The following is a 16,885-nucleotide window of genomic DNA, read 5'->3' on the forward strand; positions in this document are numbered from 1 at the left end:
TAGCAGCTTTATTATCATGAAGTAATTTCATAGGCTTTGGCAAACCAAATCCTAAGTCATTACGAAGAACTGGAAGCCATATTAACACACTATTTGTAGACGTCATCTCTATATTCAACTTCCGTACTTGAACGAGCAACTACATTTGACTGGATTTCCTCTGACAAATGTACAAGATCCAGTAGTGGAATATGCCTAGCCTGCATCGATGTATCCAACAATCTCATTATGGCCATTCTTTTTCATCAAAACCCCTTATCCAGGAAGAACCTTTTAGTCATGGAGCATCCATATGTTGACTTAGTAAACTAACATCATACGTTAAATTCGAGTGAGGGATGACTAGATGAATAAGCCTCCCAACTAGTCTTTTATATTGACACGTCGATAAGGATGACAATTCTAACCGTTAAACCCGATAACCGTGGATAACCGCTGGAATAGATTGGATTTGGGTATGAAAATTCGGGTATATTTTGGATATGGAGAAAAACCGTGAATAGTATTTGGTTATGGTTTTGGATATGGTTATAGGGGTCCCCAATCCGTTGTTAAGATAGTTGAAGAAGAAGATAGAAGAGAGAAAAAACGAGAGGGAGAGAGAACAATCTGTATTTTGTTATTCCTATTTCTGAATAATGAACACTCTGCTCTACAACTTCAGTTTTATATCTCAATACCCGAATCTCATCAATCTAATCAATATAGCTAACTAACTAATCTAGGATCATGACAAGTGTTAACAACCCAATACATCACATTCTTCATTATACTCCTAACATCCCCCCTCAAACTTAAGATTGGGGCACCCAATCATGAGGTTGAAACATTCAGGTTGTCAAAAAAAAAAAAAATCAATGCAGAGTGTAGACAACTCGTTGATGAAGATCTGTTGTTGTTACTCCAGCCACTAGTAAAAACTTAAAAAAATATGGCTTTTAGCATGAACCATGAGCTTTGGCAATCTAAACTCTTTTTGGATAGTATTCCTTGCAATTGGAGAGTGGAGTATCTGGTCATTGCTACACACATAGTCTGCAATAAGAAAACCTCCTAGCATCTGGAGCTTGTATTTTACCACCATTATATCGTGTATACCATAGTACCCAAATCAATGTATAGAGAAATTCATGCGACAGAGAGAGAGAGAGAGACAGAGAAAGACAGAGAGCTAGAGAGCTCTACATGCAATGGATGAGTCAACCTTGAGTGTTGTGAATGACTTGTTGAGAAATGGTGAGAGTTGGCTTTCTAAAGAGGCTCTCACATTTGTCTTTTCAATGCCACCATCATCACATTTCCATACGAGGAAGTGGCCATCAACTTGTTTTGTATTTTTAAACACTTATGATAATTAATTAAACTATTTAACAAATTATTTCATTATTTCCTTTTTGTTGGAACGAAATTCGCGCACATTTACGGACAGAGGCGATTTTCAGTCGTAGTTACCCACGAATTACAGGGGTGGGGAATGGGGTTGACTGGGGGTATAATTGAATCCATGATCGCATTGCCTACATATCTTCGGGATGGAGTGTAGTCCGAAGGGAGGAGTATGTATGATGTATGCTATATCGGAATACATCATTGGCAAATGTGCATTGGCTTAGGCATGAAGGATATGCTTCCATGTTTATGCGCATTGTATCCCCATAGAGAATATCAGATGTCCTTGGTAAATACCCAAGCTAGGATATTCATTGAGACCTTGAGATGGTAATTGATAGGAGCTTATTTATGCGACTTAGTTAGCTTGTTTTCTTGCACTTTCATAGTTAGTTTAATTTATTATAGTGATTTAAGCTATTTTCGTGTGTTTGTAGGTCCTAATGACAAAGTTGGCAAGAAAGTGCATTTTGGAGCAGTTTTGGGCCAAGAATGGATAGCACATGCATGAAGCAAGGTGGATGGACGTTTTTGAAGTTCAAGAGGCTAGGAATGTGCTGAAAAGATGAAGAAAATGAAGAAAATAAAGATTCAGCTAAAAACAAGGAACATTATCCAAAACCTTATCCAACCTTATCTTATCCAAACTTACCTTGTCTTATCTTATCCTATCCTAATCTTATCCTACCTTATCTCCAGCTGCAAAAGGAGTCCTTATCCTATTCTAAATCCTTCTCATCTAAATTTAGGAGTCGTAATCCATCTAAACACATTAATTATTTTCCTCCTTGGAATCTGATTAGAAGTATCCTTATTCCTTGATCATTTGGAGTTCTAATTCTCTTCCTACTCACCCTAGTCGTGCCTTACATTCTCCCTATAAATATAAAATGACGCAGCACTCAGAAATTACCCACCTTCCATCACAAATTTGTCCCATACATCCCTCATACACATTCATCCCATTGTGCCGCAGCTTTACAAGGAGATAGAAAGGAGACCCCTGGAGCCGTGCTTGCCATTCAAGACGTTGGATTGTTGGAGCGTTTCTAGGTGTATTCTATCCGTTGTTTCAATTTTAAATTTAATTGTCTTTGTTTAATTGCAAACATGAGGAGCTAAACTCGTTTTAGCTAGGGGGAATTCAAAGCCATGAACATATTTGCAATATGAATTGATTACTTCCAGTTGTGATTTCATGAATCATGAATGCAATTTACTTAACTGTTTGATTTAGAACTTATTCTTGTTTGTTGATTAAGGGTGCACACTTAGTTTGCATGCAGGGATTTGATGCTAAAATATAAGGGAGTTTCACCTAATAGTTATGAACTTATATTTATAAGTAGTGGAGGTTGCTAGTCACAATCGTGTTAAGTGAATTCCTGGTAGGAGTATAATGATTACGAATGCCTTGTCAATGCTTATGATTTTCACAAAGCTTAATGATCTTTGATTGTATCTCTATTATGATGTTCATATAGGGAGTAAGGAAAATCTGAGGGTTAATTAGTGTTGTTCATGGTTTATTGGACAAGCAACTGGCAATCGATTTGTATGCAAGTGTGTCATGTGTGGAGAAGAACCCTCTAGCTAGCCATTCACCCATTAAATCACCAATTTCGTCCAAAGTTATTTAGAGTCTTAAATCTGTTTAGTTTTACTTTAAATTCGTCAAAAACCCAATCCCCTTTACTTTGCTGTGTCAAGTTAGTTAGAATCTGTCCAATTTGTTATTTCAAGTGTTTTTAAGTGGTTTGAGTCAATTTAAAATCAATTTTCGTCCAAAGTCATCTTTAGTGTTAGTTTGGATTCAGTTTGCTTGTTTTGTGCTGTTTTAAGTAGTTTGAGTCAGTTTTGAGTCATAAGAGTCTAGTTTTGTGTTTTTGAGTCTAGTTTAGTGTTTTTGAGTTTAATTTGTGTAGATTAGCAGCCCTTTTAATCCCCGGCCTAAAATGATCCCTACTTTCATATACTACAATCATAGGGTTTTAATTTGAGTGTTAGAATATTTCACATCAGTAATCCCCATTAATTCGAGAGTCTAACTAGGAAGGTATCTAGGATAAGATATCTAGTCCTCTTAGGATTATGATTAAGTTGCCCAATCTCTAAGAAATCCTAATGTGAGTTGAATTAAGGTTTCCTTACTTGGAAGACAAGTAATATAGGTAATGGACTTAAGCCTAGAATATCTGACTAAGGCTAAGTTTGATCTGACTAAGAAGCCTAACTAGCCCGATAATCAAAAGTCACGGGCTATGAGCACTCCAATCATTCTCGCCACCCGGGTTACCATGTATTAGGGTTCTAAAATGCATGTTGTGGTGGCACTGTGGGTCCTTTTGTTCAGCTCGTTATGTTCAAAGTTGTTTAGTCCATAACCAGACTATGAAGGGGCACTTACTCTAATCCACCTTACTCCGGCCAAAGATAATTCCAATGAGAGTCAGAAGGATAGAATTACAGAGAACAGAGAGGCTCGGGAAGAATGAACGAGAGAAGAGAGAGAGTGGTCCAAGAGTTGGATTTAACCCACTCAATTTTTTTCCCAGCAAAATGGTAATTTTGCCCCTAACTTACTGAATAAAACGACACTTAACCAACTTAAGTATTTTTTGAAATCCGATTTAGCTCATGCACTCGTGAGTACGTATACTAACTAAATAAAATAAGAAAATGCGAGAAATCTAATTTAAGCTCAACGGTCTATAATTATTCAACATAACCTTCACCAAGAGCATTTTCATCAATTCACATTTTTCGAGAATATAATACATTTATTAAAGGCACAGGTCATAACACTAAGGCTAAATATTGCAATACATATTGGGAATGGGGTGTGCTATCCACACACCCCATTTTACTTCTCACACACCCCTTGATAATTTATGTCCGTTGATCTTCTTCAATTCATTTGATCCGACGGCCCAAAATTAAAAAGGTGTGTGAGAAGTAAAATGGAGTGTGTGGATATCACACCCCATTGGGAATTTGAGGAATTTGAGATTGGGCAAGGAAGGAAGCTTCAATTTGGGGATGGATTTTGCCTCAAAATCGGCTTCAACACATTACCTCATGAAATAGTATTTGATTTTTCTTATTTGCCCTTTAATTCAGTGTCACGTATGTGACACATGGTTCATTTTGACGGATATTATAGCGGGGGTTGATGATAATGACTATAGCTCCATGTTTTGACGAGTTCAAGGACCAACGACCATAGAGTTTTAGTTCAGTGACTATTGCTTCACTTGGATTAAAATTCAAGGACCATTGCTTCAATTTTCACTTAAAAGAATAGAATTTCCTTTGAACAAACAATATTATCTACACTAAAGGGTTGGGGAAGTGGGCTAAGCCTCACAATGAGCTAGCAATAATGTAGTTCAAATTCGCATTTGGCGAGAATCAAACCTAAGACCTCTCACTTACAAGTGAAGAAGAATGCTACTAGATTGTAATACTAAGTGGCTTTCTTTACCTCTCACTTACAAGTTACGAACAAAGAGGAATACCACTGGACCGTAGTATTAAGTCGCAAAGAGAGGGTAGAATTATATATAAATCTATATCTATATATATAAAGTGAGAAATCCAAATAGGTGAAGCTTTCAATATTCTAATAATGTCCTCATTCAATAAAAAAGACAACACAAAAGTAACAGCTTATAATAGGGGTAACATAGTGAAATGAAACACAACACATATGGGAGATGCTTACGTGAGATATACTTTTTCTGCACTCTTAGCAAATATTGTTTCTATTCCTTGGAGGAGTTAAACCCCCCCCCCTCAAAGATTCCTAAATTTCATCAATGAATGTGTCCCTTTAGATTAGTGATCCCACACAATAAGGAAAAAAAAAGGACGATGCAAACAACAATCCGATTTCTGATCTAAGCACTCTTCAATTATCCAAACAAACGGCAATTGCAATGATTTAACGATGGAAACTAACATCATCATGTACAACCCACGTTCTGAAAAAGGAGATTGGGGTGTTCAATTTCAACCCTTTTTCAGATTTGCTTTTCCATCCGCACTTAGTATTCACCCATTGGCACCCTAAGCCCATGCCTCTACCACAAACTCCGTTTTTGCTTTTGGTTCTTTGTAGCTTCCAACAGTGGTTATCTTGGTTTATTTTTTGAGTGTTATTTTCTTATAACAATTTAGCTTTTTTGAGTGTTTTTTATCCTATTTGGTGCGTTTCCTGGGTTTATTTTCACCCTCCTTCTGTTTGTGTTTTCGTTATGCAAACTACTCTTTAGAGATAATTAGATTCGATGCCTAATTCTAATTCTACTAATCACACGCACGCTTAAAGATCACTTAACCGCCATTTCTAATTTCTTTCAGGTTTGCTATCTCTTTCATGCTTTCATTTCCCAAGCAAGTATATAAAAACTACTAATGTTCAGATATTTGTATCTTTCATTGCTTTTTATTACACAAGATCATAGACCGATTCAAATTCTATGACAATATATGCTACACCGATATTTTCTTTCTCTTTATTATTACTTTTCCTTCTATAATTTTACTTTTGCAATTCAGTTGTCAGATTTGCTGGTGTGTAACCCTTCAGCTGAGGCTTGAAGGCAAAGGAACAATTCAAACCTTTAGTTTAATATTTGTTTCAAGTTTAAATTATAACCATTGGATTATAGTCCATGTGGCTGCTCTCACTTGTATCTAGCTTAAGTGATAGATTATAACTAGTGGTATCATCTCATAAGGTGATAGCAATTAAGGGCTGAGATTTAGTTTTGCTTGATGAGTGAAGGATCTCATTTCCTCTTCCCTGTATAACGGTAGCAACCTCACATGTTTGTTGTGAGGAATATTGAAATCAATTCCATCATCATTCTCTGAAATTCTTTGCCATTTTTTGGTTTTTTGTCAGACCTTCATCAAGTTTTCATAGAAGCATATCAAATATTCCTATACTCTAACATGGCCTCAAAGCCAGGTTTCACCATCTAAACTGGGCGTGAAATCTGTGAGTGTGATTAAGCTGCGTTTTGAACTCAAATCAAATTTGGAAACTATGCGATCTCTTGAATCCAATGTCTAACATGGCTAGATCAAGTACCGCTGAGCTTAGAGCTTCAGTTTTTATTAGAGAAAACTACGAGGTTTGGTGGATTCGTATGATGACTATACTGAAATCGTATGGTCTATGAAAGCTGGAGGAAAATGGGTATGAACCTCTACATTCGAAGTATGCGAAGGTTGTGCTCGATGAAATGAAGAAGGAAGCAACGGAGTTGGTGTAATTCATTGAGACCTTGATGAAAGATACTCGTGCACTTGGAATGACCTAAAGAGCTGTCTCGGATCAAATCTTCCCCAAAATTATGAATGAAGAAACATCCAAAAGAGCTTAGGATGTCTTGAAGAGTGAATTTAGAGGAGACAAACAAGTGTAAAATTGCAAGGGTTACGTAGAGATTTTTAGTATACTCATATAAAGGAAATGAATCTTTATCAGTGTATCTCACTAGATTGTTTGATATTACTAATCAAATGAGAAGCTATGGAGAGGAATTATCTAGGTAGAGAATTGTACATAAATTGTTAATTAGTCTTCCTAAAATATATGATACAATTTATTTTTGTGATTAAGCATTCTAAGGATCTCAAAACTCTTGAGGTTCAAGAAGTTGTTGCTTCGCTCAAGGGATTTGAGCAGAGACTTGTTTTGCATGTTGAAACCTCTACTGAGAGAGGATTTGTTAGCCTAAATGTTGCAGCTAAGGGTCCTAAAAGTGGTGGATTCTCTGGAAATCAGAAGTTTCAAAATAATTGGAAACCAAGGGGTAGAAGTTGGGATCACAAGCCTAACTTTGCTCCTAGACAAAACAATGCTCAGAGAAATTGGGATCACATGCCTAATTTTGCTCCTAGGCAAAATAATACTCAAGAAGATTGCAAATGGTGTGATATGTTTCACTATGGGAAGTGCTGGTATGAAGGTAAATCAAAGTGCACATGTTATGGTAAACCATGTCATGCTGTGAAGGATTGTCATGAGAACAAAACAGTACAAAAGGCTAATTATGCAAGGCAAATTGGTGAAACATGATCATTGTTCTATGCCTGCAATGTAGTGACATAAGTGAAAGTGAATAATTCCTGGTATATTGATAGTGGTTGTAGCAACCACATGACAGATGATAAGAGATTGCTTGTGAATGTACAAAGAAATTTGTCTTTAAAGGTCAAAATGGGCACATGAGAATTTGTCAAAGTTGAAGGAAAATGAACCTTGATCATTGAAACCAAGTTAGGAAGAAAACATATCCAAGAAGTTATGTTGGTACCTGGACTTGAAGAAAATCTTCTCAACGTAGGTCAAATGATGGAACATGGTTATTTCTTGGTGTTTGGATGAGATGTTGTGAATGTGATTGATGGATGGTCACTAGACAATCTAGTGATTAGAGTGCAAATGATTAGTAATAGATGTTTTCCATTGACAATGATGCCTGCAAATCAACTTGTACTAAGAGCAAGTGTCACACATTGCTCTCAGATATGGCATAAGAGATTGAGACATTTGCATGAGAAAAATCTCATATTGCTTGAAGAACAGGAGATGGTGCATAGATTGCCCCATTTGGAAATGTCAACTAGTGCATGTGAATGATGCATGATGGAAAAGCAACACAAGGATTCATTCCCTTCTGAGTCAGCTTAAAGAGCCAAGTATCCATTGGAATTGATCCACACAGATATCTATGGTCCAATTCAGGTTGATTCTCACTCTTGAAACAGATACTTTCTGTTATTCGCAGATGACTGCACTAGAATGTCATGGGTGTACTTTCTGAGATATAAGTCTAGTGCACTTGAGTGTTTTAAAAAGTTCAAGGCAATGATATAAGTACAATGTGGTATAAGGTGAAATGTCTTATAAGTGATAGAGGAGGAGAATTCCTTTCTGCAGAATTTGATAAGTATTGCAGTGATCTAGGAATCCAAAGACAGTTGACTATAGCCTACATTCCCTAGCAAAATGGAGTGTCAGAGAGGAAGAATAGAACTATGGTGGAAATGGCAAAGTAAATTATGCATGAGAAGAATCTTCCATAAGTGCATAAGTGTTTTGGGCAGAAGCAGTGAACACTGCTATTTACTTGCTTAATAGATGTCATTCCAAAGCTTTCGGAAAAATAACTCCATTTGAGGCATATAGTGGCAGAAAACCATGGATAGCTCACTTGAAGATCTTTGGTTCACTTAGCTATGTGCACATCCCTTCTAATCTCATACACAAGTCCGAAGAAAACAGTCATAAATGCATCTTTGTAGGCTATGGTGAAAGATCATTCTATCAAAAGATGTTACATTTGATGAGAATGCTTCTTGGGATTGGAACTGCACTACAAACAATGAAGTAAGATTTCCAGTACTTATTGAGCATCATAATGTTACTAAGATCTATTATATTGGTGAGAGTTCTCATTCTGATCAATTCACTACTATTCAAAGTGAAAGTATAACTGAAAAAACTCAAATATATGATGATACACCTAAGAAGTGGAGAAGTGTAAGTGAAATCATGGCTCAGTGCAATATGTGCATTGTTGAACCTAAAAGTTATGATGATGCAGCCAAAAATGACTCATGGAAGACTGCAATGAAAGCTGAATTGAAATGATAGAGAATAACATTTGATAAGCCAATCATTGGTGTAAAATGGGTTTATAAAACCAAACTTAATCTAGATAGTACAGTGCAGAAGAATAAGGCTAGATTGGTGGCTAAAGGTTACTCAAAGAATCCTGGAATTGACTACAATAAGACTTTTGCCCCTGTGGCAAGATTGGATACCATAATAACCTTGATTGCATTTGCTACACAAAAGAAATGGAGTTTGTACCAGCTGGATGTGAAGTTTGCTTTTCTCAATGGAGTTCTGAATGAGGAAATGTATGTTTAGCAACCACAGGGTTCTGTGAAAAAAAATGAAAAGACTAAGGTGTATAAACTTAACAAGGCACTGTATAGATTAAAGCAGGCACCAAAGGCTTGGTATGAAGAGATTGATGCCTACTTCAACAATGCAGGTTTCAAGAAGAGCTCAAGTAAGGCAACATTGTATGTTAAAACAAGTGAGGACTCAGGTATCATTATTGTCTCCCTATATGTAGATGGTATTGTGTACACTGGTAGCAGTTCACAAATGTTGAAAGAGTTTAAAAATGACATGATGAAACACTATGAGATGACATATTTGAGTTTGTTACATCATTTCCTTGGAATGGAGATACTACAAACTAAAAAAAAAAAAAAAAAAAAAAAAAAAAAAGCATTTTCATACATAAAGAAAAGTATGCATAGAAGCTGATTGAGAAATTTGGGTTAAAAGACTGCAAAACTGTTGCTACTCCACTTGCAGTGAATGAGAAACAGAGTAAGGTTGATGGTAGTGAAGCTGCAAATGAAAGAGAATAGAGACAACTTGTGGGGAGCTTACTATACTTGATAGCAACCAGACCTAATGTAATGTTTGCACCAACCTTGCTGGCAAGGTTCATGCATAATCCCACTAAGAAACACATGAGAGCAGCAAATAGGGTGCCGAGATACATTCAAAGAACAATTAATTTTGGAATTGTCTTTGAAAAAGGAAAAGCAACTACTCTAATTGGTTACTGTGACAGTGACTGGCTAGAAGTGAGGGTGATATGAGAAACACTTCAGGCTATGCATTTACACTAGGTTCTGGTTTGTTTTCATGGGCATCAATCAAGCAAAGCATTGTGGCATTGTCCACAGCAAAAGCAGAATATGTAAGTGCTGCAAAAGCCACTTCTCAAGCAAAATGGCTGAGATTTGTACTTAAAGATTTTGGAGAAGAACAAGTGGAAGGAACACAGATCATGTGTGATAACACATCAGTCATTGCTATAGCTAAGAATCATGTCTTTCATCAAAAGACAAGACATATCATCAAAAAGTTTCATTTCATCCGAGAAGCAATTCAAGCCAAGGAGATTGAACTAGTGTACTGCAAGACAGAGGAGAAAATTGCAGACATTCTTACTAAAGCTTTGCCTAAAGATCAATTTGCCTATCTAAGAGAGCTTTTGGGAGTCAAATCAACTAAAAGGTTAGAAGGGAGTGTTGGTGTGTAACCATTCAGTCGAGACTTGGAGGCAAAGGAACAATTCAAACCTTTAGTTTAATATTTGTTTCAAGTTTAAATTAGAGTCGTTAGATCATAGTCCATGTGGCTGCTCTCACTTGTATCTAGCTCAAGTGATAGATTATAATAAGTGGCATCATCTCATAGGGTGATAGCAATTAAGGGTTAAGATTTAGTTTTGCTTGATGAGTGAAGGATCTTCCTTCCTCTTCCAAGTATAACGGTAACAACCTCACATGTTTGTTGTGAGGAACATCAAAATCAATTCCATCATCATTCTTTGAAATTCTCTCTGCCATTTTCTGGTTTTTTTGTCAGACCTTCATCAAGCTTTCATAGAAGCATATCAAATATTCCCATACTCTAACAAGTTTTAGTCTTACTAACATTAGTTTGTAATTTGCAGTTTATGCATACTATTGTTTTATTCCATATTTTGATTTCTTTCTTCTCTGATTAATGAGCATTCTGTATCAAGTATGGATGTCATGCTTTAAGGAATTCGAGTCTCCCTAACTGGTTATTTGTGTTTGCACAACAAGTAATCTGTTCACCTTCAAGCATCACATGATGTGCTCTTATTCAATTACCTTTCAACCGTTAGATGAAGCACACCCACACACCCACACATAGATATTAATCTTAAACAAAGTGCATTGCAGATAGTGGACATAGAAACTGCCATCCACACATTTGAGAAGAGAAGAATGGGTTAATCAATTATTATCTACCCACAAATCATGTAAAAAGGGAGAGAAAATCGACGAAATTTTCTGAAGGTCGAATTTTTTAATTGGTGAATACTTCAATCACCATCCTTATATTCTTCTTTCTTTGTAGAATTACAAAGAATGATGGGGCCTCTAGTGTGTAACTGCAAGCTCCGCAAAAATTTGAATCACTTTGTTGGTGATTCCATTAGGTGTGTGCACTCTTATTCCAATAAACATTGCGAAAGGACACAAAAACAAAAAAAACAAATCAAGGGAAGTGGACAATTTGAAAGCATTCAGATTGAGTAATTTTGCGCCTCTTTAGGTAAAGCAACAAAAATTGACAAGGTAGACTATTTGACTGGAAGTTGCTCAAAAAATTTTCTTCCCACCCATGTTGATGGTATATGATATGTGATACTTCGTTTTGTGTTTGCATTATTATCCTTACTCTCAAATTAATTGCCACTCATATTTGATGCCAACATTGTAGTTCCTCTATCCTAACATATTTCCAAATGTTATTCATCCAATAGTTTTGGAAGCCATTTTTACATCCCCTTAACCCATTGTTTGTTTTGTTTGGTGATTACTTTGGTCATGGTATCAATTAATGAACCAATCCCCTAACAAATTGTGTAATACAAGCATACTTTTGAAAAACAAATATAGTTGAGACGAAAAACAAATATAGTTGAGACAAAAAAAAGCAAAAACAAATAGAGGACATCATTTAGTCGTCATATGGGAAAAGATTGCCCATTCATATACTCTAAGGTTCTTCTTCCTTTTATTATTTCCATTTGGTAGATACCGTATCATGCTTTAGAATTTGAAAAAACAGAGTAAAGATTCTGTAGATTTGAGAACTTTTATTTATTTATTTATTGTGTTAATATTATTGTAGGCAAAAGCATTATAGTATGTAGTTACTGTAAATTCTTCTTCGAAGAGGTTCTTCTTTCTATTGTTTAGATTTTGGTAACAAAAGCTAATTTAAACCGCTCCAAATGTGAACGAAATCCAAAGTCAAGGGTTTTACATTTGATATTATCTTTGATTGAGTTTCTGGTCTCTCTAATTGGATATGACTATTTTTTTTCTTACTTTTTGTCAATGTATGTATTTTAAATACTACAAACAATTTACACTTCAACTCTTATTTTCATTTCAAACACTTCGTTTGCAGCTATGGAAACAAGCATTAATGTTGTGGTGGATTTGAATTGACACAGCAGTTTCACGTGGAATGGGAAAGTGTGACATATATGTCAAAGAAAAAAGTAGATATTATGCTACGAAGCTACATACCCTATGAACTCATATTCAGCAACTTTTAATAAGATAAACTATTCAAATAGATTTGATAGAAGTCATTCGAATCTGTGGTACTGTATGTATTCTTAGTCTTTACATAGATTAATTGTTTAGTTTGTTCTCTAACACTATTATTTGGTTCTTACTTTATTTCTTCTTTTATTTATTACTAATTTCCAAGAATGCTTTTGTGCATGTAATGAGACTTTCTTTTATTACGCATTTTACGCGTAAATTAATTATGTTTTATTTTCTTTTATTTGTAACTGTATGTTGTATTTTATCTTTAGGATGCGGTATGAGAAAAAAATAGCTAACAAAACTCATCTTATGGGGGAGCTAAAAAAACATCTCGCATGCACGTAAGCAGGTACGGAGAGGCTAGTAAGAATTTAATAAGGGGGACAAAACCTCCTTTAACCCTCTGGAAAAGGGTATTTTCCCGAATTTCCCCTTCTAGATTCTCTCCGTAGAAGTAACCAACTAATAACCATTTTCCAAGCTGCCCAAAACATAAAACTAACCCATTCCAAACCTGCAAAAACGAAGAAAACCTCATGTTTCTCATTTCCGTTGTCCGCAGCTAATTAACTTCCTCTTGTTTCCCACAAACAAAATATAATACCATCACAACTGCATTACATGCACAAGCTTGCAGAACACAAAAAAGTAAGATCTGAGATATATTGTACGCATCACAATGCCATTAATGAGCCACAAATCTTGTAGTCAGCATGTTGCCGTCTTAGTCTTTCCGTTTGCATCCCATCCCAGCCCACTTCTCCTTTTTGTACGTATGATTTCGGCGGTAGCCCCTGATGTGAAGTTTTCATTCTTCAGCCTAGCTAAATCTAATAGCTCCCTCTTCACAAAATGTAACATTAAGGGCTTTGACAATATAAAGCCTTACGACGTATGGGATGGCTTACCAGAAAGTTATGTGTTTTCTGGGAACCCTCTGGAGCCAATTGACTTTTTTCTTAAGGCAGCACCAGGCAGCTTTAAGAAAGGTATCGCAGAGGCTGAGGATGAGATTGGGCACAAAGTAGGCTGTTTGATATCGGATGCTTTCCTTTGGTTTGCTTGTGACATGGCAGAGGAAATGCAGATCCCTTGGGTACCCTTGTGGACTTCAGGACAACGCCCTCTGTTTATTCATGTTGCTAACGATGTGATTAAAGAAAAATTGGGAGCTAGTGGTAAGAAATTTTATTTCATAGCAGAATATTTTAAAGCAGTTTGCAGTTACATATATTTGATTATTACACATGAACATATTTAATACACAGAAATATATTTACAGTCTAGCAATATAATCATCTGTCTCGCTATATACTGAAGAAAATTGAGGTCCAACCATAAAACCAATTGACAATATGGAGAGTAACCTAACTATTTAAAAGCACTTGAAATGTCCCTCCTTTCTCCCATGTAAGATTGACTCTCAAGTTCCACCATAAAACCAATTGACAATGGAAAGTGCCCAAACTACTTATGAGCACATGCAAGGTGCCTCTTTTCTCATGTGGGATTCACTCTCAACATATAAAACTGAAAATGTTTAGATACGTAAAGCAGATTAAGTTGAGACTTGAGATGCAATCATCAAAGTTTCAAAACAATAAATCTGAACCTTTTTTACTTGTGTTTCTTTTTCTTGGCAGGGGACAAAGATCAAACCCTTGAATTCCTTCCTGGATTTTCAGCATTCCTTGCATCCGACTTACCTGGTGGAATATCAACAGAAAATTTAGGATCCCCAATTGCAGTTATGATGCATAAAATGGGACTCAAGCTACCAAGGGCAACTGCAGTTGCCATAAACTCTTTTCAAGACCTAGATCTCGAAGTTGCGTTTGAGCTCAAGAAAAAGTTTCATAAATTTCTCCATGTTGGACCCTTAACCCTAACACCACCACTACTACCAAAAATTTCGGAGGACAACGGATGCTTAGAGTGGTTAGGTAACCATAAGCCTGCATCCGTAGCGTACATTAGCTTCGGAAGTGTAGCAGCACTGCCGCCGCATGAGCTAGCAGCATTAGCTGAAGCCCTAGAGGAAGGAGGATTGCCATTCATTTGGTCATTTAGGGGAAATGAAAAAGATTTCCCCGAGGGATTCCTCGAACGAACAAAACAAAATGGAAACGGGAAAGTAGTACCATGGGCTTCCCAAACTCAAATACTAAACAATGCCTGCGTCGGAGTTTTTGTGACTCATTGTGGTTGGAACTCAATTTTGGAGAGCATAACCGGTGGCGTGCCAATGATATGCAGGCCTTTTAAGGCTGATCAGCCACTAAACATGAGGACTCTAGAGGCTGTGTGGAAGATTGGGGTGGGGGTCGAGGGAGGAGTTGTGACAAAAAGTGGAGCAATGAAGGCATTGCAGTTATGTTTATCAAGTAAAGAAGGAAAGGAAATGAGAGAGAGGATTAGCGTGTTCAAAGAGTTTGCTGAAGAGGCTGTTAAATCGTATGGTCGTACAACTGAAGATTTAAACACTTTGGTTAACGAAATAATATGTAGACCAAGCAAGCCTAAGTGGTTGGAGTGGGCTGAGGGTTTGAGGAGTTGGGGTGGGTTTTGGTATCCGGCGGTTTGATCACTTTTTCTTCCGGTGTAGTGTTTTGGTATCAGCTATTGTTCTTAGTCCCATGGCCTACGCTAATTAATGCACGAATAGGTTCCGTTTTTTTTGCCTTTTTCCTGAATAGGGAATCTTTCATTGATGAGTAAAGATTTGTCCTCGTACCTATTTTTGTAAATCAAACCGAAACAACATATATGATTAAACAGAGCTGTGTAAGCGAAGAAAAAACATATGTGATTAATAGAGTTGTGTAAGCGAAGATAAACCACGTGATTATGATTTCGCATCATGACAAAAACTGATACGAAGTTATGAGATGAAAAGGCCCCACTGAAACCATTCCGTAAAAATCTATAGAGAGGAAATCAGGCGAAAGAGATTGGCATTTGCATCCACGCTGTATAGAGAGGAAATCGTAGAATTATTTATTTTAAACTTTATGTAAACTTATGTAAACTTTGATTAGTTCAAACATTTTAATTTTTTCAGTTTGAACTTCTTTAAGACGGGAAAGGAATTAGTGTAAGAAATTTAAAATAAATAATTCTGTGAATAAATAATAAACAAAGAATTACGTGGTGGTAACATGCATGGTAGTTAAAGTCGGTATAGCTAAGGGTTTTGACACCTTAATAAAGTGGTCTTCTCCCTTGCAGATGCTTAATAATTCCTGTTGTTTTATAACTGGGTGTCTACTATTTTAAGATCTGCTAAATTATCTATCTTAATTAATGCCCGCCCTTTCCCTATGTTTTTCTCTTGTTAACGAGGGGTGAGACAAGGGCCCCCTCTCTCCATTACTTTTTTTGCCTAGTTGAGGATTTATCAAGGGTTTGAGTCGACTTCAACTAGTTGGACTCACTAGGCTGATTTATGTTTCAAGTGGTTGTGTTTCTCCTTGTATGTAATGTATGTGAATGACCTATTCATTTTATGCCGAAGTGATAGGGTCGCTTTGCGTAATATGCAAGATTTCTCAGATAGCTATAGTTAGGCCTGGCAAACGGGTCGTGTCTGTTGTGTTCGTGTCGTTTTAGTGTAACATCTGTTATCTTAACGGGTCATGTCGTGTCACACCTGTTATCTTAACGGATCCTTAACAGGTCGGGTCACTTTACCCAACGGGTAAAGTGACCCGACCCGTTATGACCCGTTCAGACCCGTTAAGAAAAATATATTTTTTTCTTAAATTTGCACATAGCACACATTACCACATAAATATTACTTCAAAACATTAGAACATATTTGTAATTTAAGTACTACATCTACACTAAAAAAAAAGAGCCTAATAAAAAACAAGTTTGACTGTTGGATCGTTAAAATTAGTTTCATAGAATTCGTATCCCATCAAAACGATAGATTCACCAACACTTAGAGTTTATTTATATTTTCATTAAGTATAACACAAGATTTTGTGGTATACACTTGTGTAAATATTTTAAATTGACGATCAAATTCATTCATTGTATACGTATAGGGTCAAGGAGTGTAGTTGTAAAAAATCATCAAAATCGGAGTTAAAATAACCGTTAAATCGTGATTTTTTGTTTTATAACCGTCGAAAAGTTTTGTATCATTACTTGATCTCTAAATGTTTTTTTTTTGTGATTTTTGGCGTATGCGATCTCGAAGCATATACAAACAAGTTTGACGGTTGGATCGTTAAAATTAGTTTCATAGAATTCGTATCCCATCAAAACGATAGATTCACTA

General features: G+C 36.3%; 1 protein-coding gene across 1 annotated transcript; it reads left to right on the top strand.

Annotated features, from left to right (window-relative positions):
* The first annotated feature begins 13,288 nt into the window (after positions 1-13,288).
* On the top strand, positions 13,289-15,184 carry LOC126609289 (flavonol 3-O-glucosyltransferase F3GT2-like). Its single transcript, XM_050277242.1, has 2 exons — positions 13,289-13,778; positions 14,244-15,184. Exons 1-2 carry the CDS (start codon positions 13,289-13,291, stop codon positions 15,182-15,184), a joined length of 1,431 nt encoding a protein of 476 aa, XP_050133199.1.
* Positions 15,185-16,885: the final 1,701 nt, after the last annotated feature.

This window comes from Malus sylvestris, chromosome 16 (genome assembly GCF_916048215.2).
Source record: "Malus sylvestris chromosome 16, drMalSylv7.2, whole genome shotgun sequence".
NCBI lineage: Eukaryota > Viridiplantae > Streptophyta > Magnoliopsida > Rosales > Rosaceae > Malus > Malus sylvestris.

Excerpts from the sequence above, each read along its gene's own strand:
- LOC126609289 (XM_050277242.1), top strand. The coding sequence starts at position 13,289 with ATGAGCCACAAATCTTGTAGTCAGCATGTTGCCGTCTTAGTCTTTCCG. Across the intron at positions 13,779-14,243 it reads AGAAAAATTGGGAGCTAGTG|GGGACAAAGATCAAACCCTT; the intron begins GTAAGAAATTTT and ends TTTTCTTGGCAG.